The following is a 16,189-nucleotide window of genomic DNA, read 5'->3' on the forward strand; positions in this document are numbered from 1 at the left end:
TCTCGATTTATCCTTTAGACCGAAAGATTCAGTTGATCCCATTGTGTTTCGCCACCTGTTCCTGGCTGTACTCGATGCATCTTCAGGTTCGGAAGTAATATACACTGACGGTTCGTCGGTCAATGGCCATACCAGTTTTGCATACACACATGCAACGTGCAGTGAACTACGCTCTTTGCTGAATGGATACAGCGTCTTCACTACTGAATTGGTGGACACCGAACGAGCCCTTAGCCATGCTCGTTCTTGCACTGGCAAGATGCTTCTAATCTGCAACGACTCCCTGAACAGCCTTCAGGTTATAGACCAGTGCTACACTCATCGCCCACTAGTCACGAGTACCCAGGAGCTTCTTTCTGATCTCTATCACGCTGGACAGCCAGCTGTCTTTGTTTGGACCCCTGGAGACGTTGAGATCTCAGGGAATAGACATGCTGACCAACTGACAATGCTGCCTACCAGGATGCCGATTATGGAAATGGGGGTCTGAGAACGGGACATCCAGTCGACTCTATAGCACCAGTTGCTACGTGTCTGGAACTCAGAATGGTTCGCCCTGGGCTTCCCAAACGGTGATAAAGGAGACGATGACCACGTGGCAGTTTTCCTTTGCGCTTCTCGAAGGGAATCCACTATACTTTGTTGGCTACACATTGACAACACTTGGATGACCCACAGTGACATTCTCAGAAGTGAGGACCCACCTTACAGGAGATGTGATGGCCCCCCCCCTGATGGCCCACATCCTACTAAACTGCCCAAATTTGACTGCTTTGCGGCGATCTCTTAACCTTCTTGGCACACTACCTCTGGTGCTAGCGGACGACGCCAACGCGGCCCAGTCTGGTTTACATTTCACCCAAGAAGGTGGTTTCTACTCGTCTCTGTGATGTGGAGCGCTTTGGTACCATTGACAGCCTGAGGGGTTGGAGGGACACTCCTTACCTGCTCTGGCCGAGGGGTCCTATGGTGGCCCTTGCTGGATGGTCTGATCTGGTTGGTTTGGGGAAGGAGACCAGACAGCGAGGTCATCGGTCTCATCGGATTAGGGAAGGACGGGGAAGGAAGTTGGCCGTGCCCTTTGAAAGGAACCATCCCGGCATTTGCCTGGAGCGATGTAGGGAAATAACGGAAAACCTAAATCAGGATGGCCGGACGCGGGATTGAACCGTCGTCCTCGCGGGTCTGATCTGGCCCCTACCCTTACACCTTTTTATTCCGTTGTTCTTTTATGTTTATCGTTTTTAATACTTCATCTTTCCTAAACTTTTATCATCTTGTCTGTGTTGCTCGTTTTCTTGGAGTAAGGGATAGTGAGGTGGTGCTGGTGGGATGCAGACGATGCGTCTCCCACTGTATATAATGCTCCGGGAATCTCCAACTGCATTCTGGACAAAGAGGTTCGCTCACCTTATCCCCTCTCACACCCCTCCTTCTCTTCGATTTTATTGCCATGTTATTGTATCTTGCTTACATTTATGCTTCCGAGGATTTGCCTCTTGTATTCTTCTCTGGGGATTATTCCTGGTTTGGTACATACAGGATTAAAGAACTGATGACGTCGCACTTTGATCTCTTTAACTCCAACAACCAAACACCCATTCTGGTGATTCGACCCGTTGTGCTGCCATTCATGAACATCATTCCAGGGGGTGTTTTCCAACAGGTTAGCGGCAGCACACATACCGCTGTTGCAGTCTAATTTAGTGTACAGAGAGTGGACGTGTTCCCTTGGCGTGCTCAGTCGCCAAATCTATCTCCAACCGAGCACATACGGGACATCAGGTGACAACTCCAGCGTCCCTGTATTGACCGAGCTTTCAGCATTCTGACGGTTTGTTTATTAATATACTGGCATTTCACATTTGCAACGGCTACCTTGCGCTTACATTAACCCGTGATCTCGCAATGTTACTTAAATATCATACCTAGACAAATGTACTCCCGAAATTTTATTACTCTACATTAACTACTTTTTGTGTTGTGATTTTTTTCCATCTGGTGTAATTACGTCGGCGACTTTTACGAGGTCCCTGAGCACGGTGTTACTGACGGCAGGTGCGGGCTGCAGCGGCTGCGCGGCTCGCCGGCGGCGGTGCGCGACGTGTTCCCCGAGCTGGCGAGCGTGGGCCGCGAGTTGGAGCGGCTGCACCCCAAGCTGTTCAGCGCGGTGGCGCGCCAGGCCAGCCCCTCGCCCGGCGGCGTGCTCGCCGGAGACAAGTCCGCCGGACTCATCCTCACCGCCGTCGCCCGCGAGCTCTTCAAGAACGCCGACCAGGTCGGCAGCCAGGCGCCGCTGTCCGCTCGCGCTTAACTCAAACTGTTAAATAATCCACAAACGACTACCATCCCGCTGTGAGCCCGTTATTTTACTTGAGGGGGGTAGGACGTCAAACGGGCCGACTTGGATCAGGAGAGGCACCACAGGACATTTTAATTTCCACTGTCTATACTTTTACAAATAAATTCATAAAACTTTAACAGCATAACCGGGAAGGATTCAGGATTCATACTCATAGCAGTAGAAGCTCAAACACGTAACAAAACACTTTTTTTTACATCTGAAATTTCATCATTTTTTCACTTACTACTGGCTGCATTTGTTGCTATAGGTACACTTTTCTTCCTAAGTAAGAGAGATTCTTCGATGACTTTTGTACAGCATACAAACCATAGTTACAGGTGTATTAAACTCTAGAAGTTATTTAATTTATGAAAAAACGAATGAACTGTTACATTTTAAACTTCATGTTTAGAAAAAACTCAAGTTTTATACTTAATTATCTCAATTTTTTCCACAGTTTTTTAATAGATTTGGAAAATTCTAGAGTTTCATACACCTGTAACTACTGTTTGTTGTTGTGCTGGCAGAAGAGCCAACACCGTGTTACTAGAGGAGGCCGAAATGCACGCGTTTTAGCTCACGCAGGCTGGCGTGAAGAGGGAGGTCTGGAACATGACATGGAATGCGAGTTCAGAAAGCGGACGTAATTAGTTTCACACTTAACTTTAATCCATTAATGATGAACGTCGCTCTTGACTGTACATGATTCACAATATTATCTGTTCAGAAGACATATAGTAACTGAATATGGCGCCTTGCTAGGTCGTAGCGAATGACGTAGCTGAAGGCTATGCTAAACTGTCGTTTCGGCAAATGAGAGCGTATGTACACAGTGAACCATCGCTAGCAAAGTCGGCTGTACAACTGGGCGAGTGCTAGGGAGTCTCTAGACTAGACCTGCCGTGTGGCGGCGCTCGGTCTGCAATCACTGATACGAGGTGGCGACACGCGGGTCCGATGTATGCTAACGGACTGCGGCCGATTTAAAGGGTACTACCTAGCAGGTGTGGTGTCTGGCGGTGACACCACATTTGTATGCTATGAAAAATTCATCGAAGAATCTCTCTTACTTACGAAGAAAAGTGTACCTATAGCAACAAATGCAGCCAGTAATAAGTGAAAAAATTATGAAATTTCACATTTAAAAAATGGTATTTTGCTACTTTTTTGAACTTCCACTGCGATGAGTGTGAGTCCTCAAACCTTCCTGGTCATTGTGACAAAGTTTTATGAATTTATTTGTAAAAGTATAGACAGTAGAAATTAAAATGTCCTTTGGTGCGTTTCCTGCTCCAAATCGGCCCGTTTGACGTCCTACCCCCCCCCCCCCCCCCCCTTAATAACGCTAGCAGGTATGGAACACAGGGAGCGAAACGTTGCCTACAACTCGTACAGTTACAAACAGTCGAAGGCTGTGGCAAGGAAACAGTAGTTAAGATGAGAATGAGACGTAGCTGTAGCCTATCCGGATAATATTAAATTTCTACATTGAGCAACTAGTGAACGAAACCGAGAAGAAACTGAGGACCATTTTCACAAAAGCCAACATCTACAAAAAATAAAGTTTTCAGGAAAAACATTTTACTGGGTTACTTGAACAGTACATATAATTCTAGATATGTAATACAACAGTGGATAAAAATTTCTATCTGCTTTCAGTTGCAAATAAAACATATGTATAAATCATCATTTTCTTTCCAAAACTAAACATCCACAGAGCGATTATTTTATAGCAGTAATGTTCTAGCTTATTTCTGACTACTGAACAAATAATAATTTAGTAAACTGGTTCTTTAAGGTACTGCACCACATTATTCTCATCGCCACGTTCATCGCAACTTTTTTGCCCTAGAGCCAATTATGACATCGTGAAGCGGTACTTTGGGCCACATTTGTTACCGATCTTATTATTAACTGGTAACCTACATACATTAGCACGTCATCAGCCCCAATAGACTAGCTACAATAAGGGTGCAATAAGTAGGCAGGCGATCCCCAGTACTGATCGTTAAAAGTCGGCACCATTCGGACCACTTCGTGTCGGCTCTTCTCTGTTTGAAGACTGTTTTCTGTTTCTGATTACTATGACCCACAGCGACTGAAAGTTGTAACATTGCTATTTCCTAGCGAAGTGTTGTGTTCCCCGTGTGAGCCGACGATTCATTTATTAATAACAGTAACATTAGGTAACGTAATACGATCACAAAATTAATGTTTACTAAATGTTCTGAAACTCATTTTAATTGATTCAACTGTGGGTTTGAAAGTCATTATACTTCTACTCATTGCGTTGTATGACAAAAGCTTTAATTTTATTTCATATTCCTTACTATGAATAAGTATCGCATTTGAAGATGATTCTCTCTGTAATCCGTAATCACGAATCCATGTAACTTCCGTGTCAAAATTTATACCGTAGCAACTAATCGGCAAGAGTCGCGCACGTCCGTGTGTTATAAGTACCGGAAGACAAAAAAAAAAAAAAAAAAAAAAAAGCGTTCCCTCTCTCATACCCTCCAACCCCGCAGTGACCGCACTATTTATCCCTCTGCCCCTGAGTTAAAGTGCTAAGTTTACAATTCTCATACGCAGATTCACCAACGGCCATATTTTAATACATTATTGTCTCTGTATTTTTGTCTGCTACTGAGCAGGAAAGCTACACTCTTAAGAAGCTCGTAACATAAGCTGACGTTTTCGGATTCAGCTGTTAGCTTCTTTAATTGTCAGCTTTTTTTTATACTGATATGCTTTCTATGTTTCATTACAGATCATTGTTTAATGTCCTGGAAACTATCTACGTTAGTTTACTTCATTTCAACACTGATCGGAGCGAAAAAGTATGTTGCTTAGAATTTGCAAATGGCGCCACATTTTTTTTGTAAGTAAGAACTCTGGCTTCACACATTTCAAATGTTAAGCTTCTGTTCTATTATCCCATTAGCACTGGTCTTGAAACCATACAGATGGCAGTTCTTGCCCACAACACTGAAGCTACCACGGTGACTCAGAATCTCATGATAGCGCATTAGTATGGTTATGCTTTCAAATTTTCTCAGTTACTTTGTGATGGTATGAAATACTTTCTCAGGAGGCGAGTAACTGTGGCTCCTGGGAAGTAGTGAGCTATTTTGTCGAAAACAAACAATAAACGTCTACCACAGGCAATAGATGTTTACATTTGGCAAAACTCGTATTTTAGTTTGGAAAAATTTCTCAGTTTTACGTGCAATATTAAATAGGCAGATACAAAGTTTTGAAAAAATCCTTGTACTGCTATGGATTCGTCCAGCTTAGAAGTACACGAATTCACGTATAACACATCTTTGTAAATTTTGTAGTTGTTGAGAGAAAAAATAATAGCTCTGTGATTTTAGCCGATGACATTGTAATTATGATAGACATGCCAACCACTTGGAAGAGCAGTTGAACAGAATGTATAGCGTCTTGAAAAGAGATTATAAAATGAATATCAACAAAAGTAAAACGAGATAAGCAGAATTTGGTCGAATCAAATAGGACAGAGCTGAGGGAATTACATTAGGAACTGAGACACTAAATTTAGTAGATGAGTTTTGCCATTTAGGCAAGTAAGGTAATTGAAGATGGTCGAAGTAAAGTGGATTCCAAATGCTGACTGGCAGTAGGAAGAAAAGCATTTCTGAAATCAGAATTCTGTTGACACTGAATACAAATGTGAGGGTTAGGAAGTCTTTTCTGGAGGTATTTGTCTGAAGAGTGGCCTTGTATACAAAAAAAAAGTACGCCAAAAAGAGTTCAGACAAGAAGAGAATAGAAGCTTTTGAAATGTGGTGCTACATAAGAATGCTGAAGATCAGGCTGGTAGTTCATATGACTGATGAACAGATACTGCGCAGAATTGTGAACAGAGAAATTAATGGCACAACTTCATTAAAAGATGAAATAGGACGCAGCCTTAGGCATAGAGAAATTGTCATTTTTGGTTATGTACAAATAGGATATGTGGCAACCGTCGTGGTGGCTGACCACAGGTTGACAACAGTAAGCAGGTTCAAATGGAGTACTTTGCGGTAATTACGCCGAGGTTCGCACTGGATAGACTAACAAGGAGAGCTTCATCACATCGCTGTTCGAACTGAAGACCACAGCAACAACAACCAGTGGCTTTCAAACCTCCTAGCAGATTCATGTGGCGCAGGTTCTGAGTGGGAGCGCAGTTTCTCTGGGGGTCGTGCAAGCGTGGGTTTTTAATCATTCTTTGTTTAATCAGGCAACAATTTACAGTGCTAGATTCAGTACAAATACAGTGAACCATGGCGCTCATCCTCGTACAGTGGTTAACTTCACATAAGAAATGACAAATTAAAATAAGAACTATTCGCCCCACAGTATTGAAATAACCTGATCTCCAAACATACATTAAAAGGCTATCCTAAGATACTGGCATACATTACACAGAGTATTGCTTTTACCCACAAACGACTTTACAAGAGGGCACCAAAATAAAATAGCAACAAGAGCAACGGCTCACGGGAATGATAAACAGTCTACTACTAACACCTCCGCTGTATCGAAGGCAGACAACAGAAAGGACAAGACAATCTACAGTGATAGACAACCTATTATAAAATCGAAAATGAAAATACATGACCAAGGAAAATGTACACTGACTTGTCACTAATACACTCAGAGCGACCTCATCGTGTTTTCAAATACCATACAATAATGATACATTCAGGTAACACTACGGGCACTGAAATACAGAACTTATGGTACAATCAAATTCCTCACAATCTCACCGTGCTTCTTCACAAAACGCTATACTAGGCCAACTTCACCAATCCCAGCACACACCTCCAGACTGTATTTTGATCAGTCAAAACTCTGACAACTACCAATGCCCACTGACTCTAATAATGGCACACAACAAGCACACATCACTTTATGCTCTGCCCTCTATTACCATAACTGGAACCCTCCACCACTCATCCTCCTTTTCTGTGAGCTGCCCTCATCTTCTGGACGCTGGAGTGAAGACACTATCTTCTAACACATGCCCCATATTAACCGCGACAACCCACTGCTGCTGCTGCTCCCTCTCGTTCCCGTAGCACACTGCGTCTCCATGGTGTAATTTTCTTAGTGGCCGTTAATGAACTGCCCTTCTTCTACAACAGCAGCTCCTCGGGCCGGCCACACTGAAGTAAAAAAGTCCAAGCAGCACGCCATTCGAGGCGCCGGCACCGTTCCATGACTTGCCAGCCTATCTTAGTCTGTGGTACTGCCTCGAGTCGATGTCGCCGCTTCCGCTCCATACCACAGACTCATTCTGTCTAGCCACGGCCTGCCGACATCCAACGACGTCGGCTGTGATGCCAGTTCCCGGTCCCTGGCATGGCACAGCAGACTTGTCAACCACTTCCGCACAGTGGCCATGGCGCTAGCATCCGGTTGATGTGGCCGTTTGAGCTCCGTGCTTCCAACTGTCAGCCATTATGTTGTGCTATGCCAGCGAGGTTGAAAGTGGTGCTCTCTCTGCCCTGCTGCCGAACACGCCGTCTGGCGAAAAGAGAGCGCCTGACCCGGACAGGCGCGTGGGAAGAGAAAAATGCCGTGAAATTTCCTGTTGTAACACTATCATGTTGGTTTAATGCAACCTATTAAATTTAACCGCGGCTGAAAGGTATTTTTTCTCGCATAAGGAATACAAAGTGTGACACTGTCACAGCAGAAGGGGAACGAATGTTCGAATGATCGTCTGCTACAATATGTACACGGGGACGCAACGTGTGATTTATACATGAAAGTCCAGTGCGTGCAGTCCCTTCTTCTCGTAATTGATTTGTAGCCAATTTGCTTACCTCGCGTCTTGGTTTCTTCTCTGTCGGTCACGAGCTCTAATGCTCGTGCAATAAACAGTGCCTAATAACGTGCAAGTGGGTGGGTTCAAATGCTTAAGCTTAATAAGAATCTTAAAATGTTAGGATGCCAGCTGGTGTTGTCCAATGGCAAAATTAGTAAAAATATTCCTAGAGTCAGACACTACACTCATAATAAGATCCCCGGTCATTAAACGTTAGTTCCCGAGTACCGCAAGAGTCACAAAAATGCGCCACACGATCTTGGAGTTCACATGAGATCCCACAAATTTTTTCCGAGGCAGCTTTGACATTTAATTCTGTCTTTACGCGAAGTTGCACTTCATACGTTAGTTCGCATTTTGCCACGTTGAAAACTGCTCGTACACTGCCTTGGATTAACACATCGCACAAATACGTCACGTGAGGCAGTTTTTCAACAAACTGCTCTGTCTTTACATGAGATCAGATTTTATACATGGATTCAAGTATTATCTCCTCGGAGACAGATCGTACATTAGTAGTGGGCTGTCTCAGCAGTTTGGCGCTTGCCATCTCAGGGCAGACTTGTGATTGGTCCATCCTTACCATCAGTAAGCACTGACACTATTTGTAATTATCACTTCGTGTTGAATTGAGTGATATTGAAAGTATTATTAACAATTTCTCTTTGCAAGTAAAGTCACCAGTATGGTTGGAGCTCCATATTAATAATTAAACAATAAAAATGAATAATAAAACCTTTGCTTGTTGGCGCCCAGCGTGGTAGGTGAATCCCCACTTTCTCTCTGTTCCAGTACGACACGCCTCCTGCTCCCCCGGTCGTTCTCATACTATGTGACCACTTGACGCGTCGTTAGCTGAGTCTGCTTTCTGATCCCGCCTAAGTGCTAGCTTCCCATAACATAATATTCCTATACTGAATTAAAAAATAACAACAAAAACGTAGTAAACGTTGACAGTGATGTGGCATAAACGCCACTGTGACACACTCCCCATAAAAGCTGTTTCAGGAGTACTAGCTTTTCTGCACTCGCGGTGTAACACAAACTATACTGGACGAACTAGAGCCATAAGGAAATGCTGCATTTCACAAAGTGCATTCAGAATAAGCCACTACCACGAATTATTTCTTGCCACTTGTTGCTCAGTGTCAACTCCATTCCTTTTCTCCTGTGGCTGTGAACGAAAACAGAAAAACAGATGACTTTGAAAGCTGCTTGCTTTTATATTGCTAGTCCTTTCTATGACACCCTGGAATGGATCGCCAAATAAAAGAGTAAGTAAATTTGGTGAATGTAAGCGACTACATGCATATGGCACAAAATTACGCTACTGGCCACCAAAATTGCTACACCAAGAAGAAATTCAGATGATAAACGGGTATTCATTGGACAAATATATTATACTAGAACTGACATGTGATTATATTTTCATGCAATTTGGGTACATAGATCCTGAGAAATCAGTACCCAGAACAACCACCTCTGGCCATAATAACGGCCTTGATACGCCTGGGCATTGAGTCAAATAGAGCTTGGATGGCGTTCAAATGGTTCAAATGGCTCTGAGCACTATGGGACTCAACTGCTGAGGTCATTAGTCCCCTAGAACTTAGAACTAGTGAAACCTAACTAACCGAAGGACATCACAAACATCCATGCCCGAGGCAGGATTCGAACCTGCGACCGTAGCGGTCTTGCGGTTCCAGACTGCAGCGCCTTTAACCGCACGGCCACTTCGGCCGGCTTGGATGGCGTGTACAGGCACGGCTGCCCATGCAGCTTCAACACGATACCACAGTTCATCAAGAGTAGTGACTGGCGCATTGTGACGAGCCAATTGCTCGGCCATCATTGACCACACGTTTTCAGTTGTGAGAGATCTGGAGAATGTGCTGGCCAGGGCAGCAGTCGAACATTTTCTGTATGCAGAAAGGCCCGTACATGACCTGCAACATGCGGTCGTGCATTTTCTTGCTGAAATGTAGGGTTTCGCAGGGATCGAATGAAGGGTAGATCCACGGGTCGTAGCACATCTGAAATGTAACGTCCACTGTTCAAAGTGCCGTCAATGCGAACAAGAGGTGACTGAGACGTGTAACCAATGGCACCCCGTACCATCACGCCGGGTGATACGCCAGTATGGCGATCACGAATACACGCTTCCAATGTGCGCTCACCGCGATGTCGCCAAACACTGATGCGACCATCATGATGCTGTAAACAGAACCTGGATTCATCCGAAAAAGTGACTTTTTGCCATTCGTGCACCCAGGTTCGTCGTTGAGTACACCATCGCAGGCGCCTCTGTCTGTGATGTAGCGTCAAGGGTAACCGCAGCCGTGGTCTCCGAGCTGATAGTCCATGCTGCTGCAAACGTCGTCCAACTGTTCGTGCAGATGGTTGTTGTCTTGCAAACGTCCCCATCTGTTGACTCAGGGATCGAGACGTGGCTGCACGATCCGTTACAGCCATGCGGATAAGATGCCTGTAATCTCGACTGCTAGTGATACGAGGCCGTTGGGATCCAGCACGGCGTTCCGTATTACCCTCCTGAACCGACTGATTCCATATTCTGCTAACAGTCATTGGATCTCGACCAACGCGAGCAGCAATGTCGCTATACGATAAACCGCAAACGCGACAGGCTACAATCCGACCTTTATCAAAGTCGGAAACGTGATGGTACGCATTTCTCCTCCTTACACGAGGCATCACGACAACGTTTCATCAGGCAACGCCGGTCAACTGCTGTTTGTGTATGAGAAATCGGTTGGGAACTTTCCTCGTGTCAGCACGTTGCTAGGTGTCGCCACCGGCGCCAGCCTTATGTGAATGCTCTGAAAAGCTTATCATTTGCATATCACAGCATCTTCTCCCTGTCGATTAAATTTCGCGTCTGTAACACGTCATCTTCGTGGTGTAGCAATTTTAATGGCCGTTAGAGTAGATACGCGTTTCTTGGAGGCCAATTATTTTATTCGAAATCTTTCACTTACCACAATAACATAATCATGACTATTGGTAAGGGCCATACTATCATGAATTGATTCAAAATGTAGTTGTTATTCTAATTTGGACAGTAAAATATAACTCAATAGTTTCGACTGCATCTCACCTGTGCAACAGCCTCTCCAAGCTGAAGATTACTTACCCATTTTTTAAAATATGCATATGAAGAAGATCAAGTCTGTATTATCAAAGCAAGAAAGATTACGACGAATACCGTGCGCTTGCGAAGCTTTCACCATGTCTTTTTAGATTCGACCCGCTGAGACGTGTCCCATCCTGCACATTATAACTTAATGGCAGGTGTACCCACCCGTCATTTGCAGAGCTTTTACTGGCATAGAGTTGGTGTGCTTCGTAGCAATCGTGATGATGTGAATGTAATCCTTTTCTAGGCCTGTAGTCAATTCCACTGCAAAACAAGTGATCTGCTGCGTTTTTCTCTTAAAGTCAGCAGTCGCCTCGCCTCCCTCCTGTGAAGGGTCAGAATAGCTTCACCTGTGCCAGAGTGCCGTCCGCACCTGCCTGGCAGACAATCTGCAGTGCTACTCATTTCCAAGTGCTCCTCTGCTTCTTACAACTCAGTGCTTCACTATAAATAGTCATTTATCATAATCTCACAAATTTTTGCGAAGACTCAGACTGTGGAAATCCGACACTAATATTTCTGAAGTCTTATACAAGACCGATCATAAAGTTTCTGAGGACGTTGCTGCAGCATATACGCAACCTAGTGCGACATCGGTGCTGGTGTACAAGCACCGACATGTAGGCAAGGGGTTAGGTGGCATTCGTGTGTTTCCGAAGTGCGTGGGTAAATGCGGAAACGTCAATTATGGCGACGTTATTATCAAATGTGTCCAAGCAAGACCAATGTGCTGTTTTTCTTTTCTTGTCTGCTGAAGGACAATCCATGGTACAATCCATGGGAGAACGAAGAGTATAGAGCAGCATGTCTGTCGAAAACCGCCGTTGTGGAATGGTGCGACACGGAGCGCTGCTGCTTCGTGATAAGGCACTTGCCCCTATCACAACGGTCGTAACGCTGGAGTTATGCCAACTCAAGTGAGAGGCGTCCGAGCACCCGCCCTATAGCCCTAATCTCTCCCCCATGCGATTATCACGCCTTGGGTCTATTGGAAGGGTCAACGATTCCTGTCGCGTGAGGATGTGCAGCAGGCAGTTACGGATTTCTTCACGCAGTAGGGCGCTGTGTTTTACCAAACGGGGATTTTCAGCCTGCTGCGTCAGTGGAGTGAATTTACGAGGCGTCTTTTTTAAGTAAGTACCGTTTTGAAATTAAAAAAGACGTGCTAAGATATCGCGATAATTTTATTTTTACATGAAAGCCTGTACCTTAATCTACTTTTCTCCATAATTTCCTTTAATATTGAGGCCCTTGTCATAACGTTGTACCAGTTTTTGAATACCCTCCTCATAGAAATCTGTGGCCTGACTTGTTAACCACTGCATCACCACTGTTTTGACTTCGTCATCGTCTTGAAGACACTGACCGCCCAGGTGTTTCTTCAAGTGCAGGAACAGATGGTAGTCACTAGGCGCAAGATCGGGGCTGTACGGAGGATGATCTAGATTCTAGAGTTTCCCATCGAAAAGATGTGATAAGATCTTTGCTCTGATTCGCCACATGTGGACGGGGATTGTCTTGAAGCAAAACGATGCCCTTGCTCAACTTCCATGCACTGTTGCTTTGATTCTGGTGTGACGTAGGCCACCCTTGTTTCATCGCCCTTAACAATTTGGCTTAAGAAATCATCACCGTCGTTGTGATACCGCTCAAGGAAAGCCAATGCACTGTCTAAACGTTTGGTTTTGTGCACATCCGTCAACATTTTCGGTACCCAACGTGCGCACAATTTTCGGTAATTCAAGTGCTCGGTCACAATGCCATACAAAGCACTACCAGAAACAGGAAAGTCATCCCACTAGGAGGAAATCTGTTTTCTCTCACCGTATTGTCCACTTCCTGCATCAAACTTTCATCAACGACCGAAGGACGCCCACTCCGTTGTTCATCATGCACATTTGTGCGACCATCTTAAAATGCTCTCACCCACTTTCTTAATATTCTATCACTCATAATCTTTTCCCCGTAAACTGCACAGATCTCACGATGAATATCGATCGCTTTTAGGCCTTTAGCACTAAGAAATCTTATAACAGCCCATACTTCACAGTCGGGGGCTCACGATTATCGGAAGCATCTTAAACACTCAGTACACAACGTAAACAAGGAAGAATCAGACTGTAATGGCGTCAGTGCGTAGATTAGGGTACAGGCTTCCATGTAAAAACAAAATTATCGTCTTTTTTTAATTTCAAAACGGTACTTACTTAAAAAACACGCCTCGTACTTCATTGCATACCGATTCTGGACTGCAAGGCTTTCGAAAGGAAGTTTTATGATCTCCCCCTTATGCCTTAACTCTCTGAAATCTTTTATTGCAACAACGCCTAAAAAACAATCTAATTTACAGAATACGCTAATTCAAGAAGCGGAACATAGTTAGATCGATTTAAGTTTTAATTTATTATTTTTTTCAAGAGCGTACAGATGCTTTCAATATTTTCTTCCATTGCGTTAGATTATTGTTTTATAATCCCAAGAGAAGAAACACCCATGTTGTAAATACATCAAAACAGTCAAGAAAACTTAATTTCAATTTATTTTTAAAATTCTCTTAACAGATATAATCCGCTCATCAGTCACCAGCACAGTCTTGTCTCAGTTCTAGAATTTTGTACTAACTAGTAAGATCAGACAGCGGCGGATCGATTTAAATCACAGTAATTCATTTGTTTGTAGAATACACCTTTGCCACTTCTCCTTTACTATTTCTTGTCCAGCTGCTGCTGCTACTGCAGCTACGTCGTATTTTCCTGTCTTAGGCAGCGTCGATGTTTGTGGCAAGTTTCTTCCATTTAATCCGGCCCTGTGTCTCACCCAGCATCAGCTTTTTTCTTCTTCCAGTCGTCCCGTACATAATAGATTTACACCTTCTTTGGCTTTTCTCAGTTCCCCGGAGCCCTCTACTGCCATACCTGTCATCCTTCTCGGAATGTGAACCTCTTCGCTTCTAATGGCATACTCATATTTAGTCTTGCTTGCACTACTGCCAACAGTGGACTGCAGGTGAAAACTTCAAAGAACACACAAAAACAATTGTTTTGGAAATTGTGTAGCTTTTACAGTAATGTTATAGATCCAGAATTTATCTATTCTGTTGGGTATTAAAACTGCAACACCATGAAGGTGACACGTAAGAAAAAGTCAGACTGGCATGGAACGTACAATATCCTTAGGTATGGAAATGATGAGCATTTCAACACAGTTACAGAAAGTATGTTGGAATAACGCCACTTTCATTCCATGTGTGACAAATGATTACACAGCAGGTTTCTCATATAGTGATTATATTTGAATGTCGGCTGCTTGTGACAGGATGGTGTTACGCTTCTTGTAATGAATACACCAGCGGCAGGACTGTGGTTAATCGAGACTGTAGTTTAACATTGAGAAGCATTGCTGCCTGCATAACACGATTCCATGACTCTCCTGCAACTACGGAATTAGTGTATTAAGTACGTCCATAAACAACGCCATTGGGGATCTCAACGACCACTCGCGTTTTTCGCCTGATATGACTGATATATATATTCTTCGCTCGGTTGAACGGGACCGTACACTGCATCACATATCTTGAGCCAGGAATTGGACACGCACATAAGCACGTAGGCGTCTCTATAGCCACCCATAATTGAGAAAGTGCTGTCGATGCAGGATTTTGAGCACGAACTGACCTCTCGATTATGTCCCATAAATGTTCGACATGATTCATGTCGGCCGATGTGGGTGGCCAAATCATTCGCTCGAATTCGAGCAATTGTGACCCAGTGACGTCGTTACGTGGTAACATGAAGTCCATGAATGCAAATAGTCTCCAAGTAGGCGAAAATAACCATTTCTAGTCAATGATCGGTTCAGCTGGACCACAGGACCCGGTCTATTCCATGTAAACACACCCCACGCCATTATGAAGCCATCATCAGTTTGCATGGTGCTTTGTTGATCAGTTGTGTCCACGGCTTATTAGGGTCTGCGCCACACTCGAACCCTAACACCAGCTCTTACCAATCGAAATCGCGGCTCATCTGAACAGGTCACGGTTTTCCAGTCGTCTAGAGTCCAACCGATATGGTCATGAGCTCAGGAGAGGCGCTGCAGGGGGTGTCGTGCTACTAGCAAAAATGCACTCGCGTCGGTCGCCTGTTGCCATAGCCCATTAACGACAGATTTAACCGCACTGTCCTAACGGATACGTCCATCGCACGTCCCACATTGATTTCTGCAACGTAGAGTTGCTTGCCTGTTAGCACTGACAACTCTACACAAACGCGCGGCTGCTCTCGGTCGTTAAGTGAAGGCCGTCAGCCACTACGTTCTCCGTGGTAAGAGGTAATTCCTGAAAGTTGGTGTTCTCGGCACACTCAAGACACTGTGGATCTCGGAGCACTGAATTCCCACTACCGTTCCGCGTTCAAAATCTGATAATTCCCATTTTGTGGCCGTAATCACATCGCAATCCTTTTCACACGAATCATCTACTTACAAATTACAGCTCCTCCAAAGCACTAATTGTTACGTTTCATCACCACTTCCGGCCGCCAGTGTTACGACCTGAGCTGGCTCGCGTTGTAATCAGGAAACAGAGTGACAAGTGAGGGTGAGCGGTCCGGTGCAGGCTCGGAGGTGATACAGCGTTGCTCGCAAATACCTTCACTGGTCGAACAAAGTTTAGCGAGTGCACGTTCGAAGATGTCAGTGATACAGCTTTATCTGTACATATGTTCACTGATCGAGCAATGTTTACAAAGGTTTAGTTACTTCAAAGATGCTGGTTGCGGTCGAGCGCGGAGCGCACGTGCGTGATCGAATGCTGACACCTCGTCAGCACGTCGTGACAGCACTGCCG

The 16,189-nt window shown here is 44.4% G+C and overlaps 1 protein-coding gene across 1 annotated transcript in view; it reads left to right on the forward strand.

The window, feature by feature from the left end:
* The window catches only part of LOC124776745 (bcl-2-related ovarian killer protein), a 337,246-nt gene that overhangs the window by 295,134 nt on the left and 25,923 nt on the right, over window positions 1-16,189 (forward strand). The window contains exon 4 of the mRNA XM_047251870.1: window positions 2,059-2,278. Within this exon, the coding sequence (XP_047107826.1) occupies window positions 2,059-2,278 (220 nt within the window). The remainder of the gene's footprint in view (window positions 1-2,058; window positions 2,279-16,189) is intronic.

Source organism: Schistocerca piceifrons, chromosome 2, assembly GCF_021461385.2.
Source record: "Schistocerca piceifrons isolate TAMUIC-IGC-003096 chromosome 2, iqSchPice1.1, whole genome shotgun sequence".
NCBI classification, from domain to species: Eukaryota; Metazoa; Arthropoda; class Insecta; order Orthoptera; family Acrididae; genus Schistocerca; species Schistocerca piceifrons.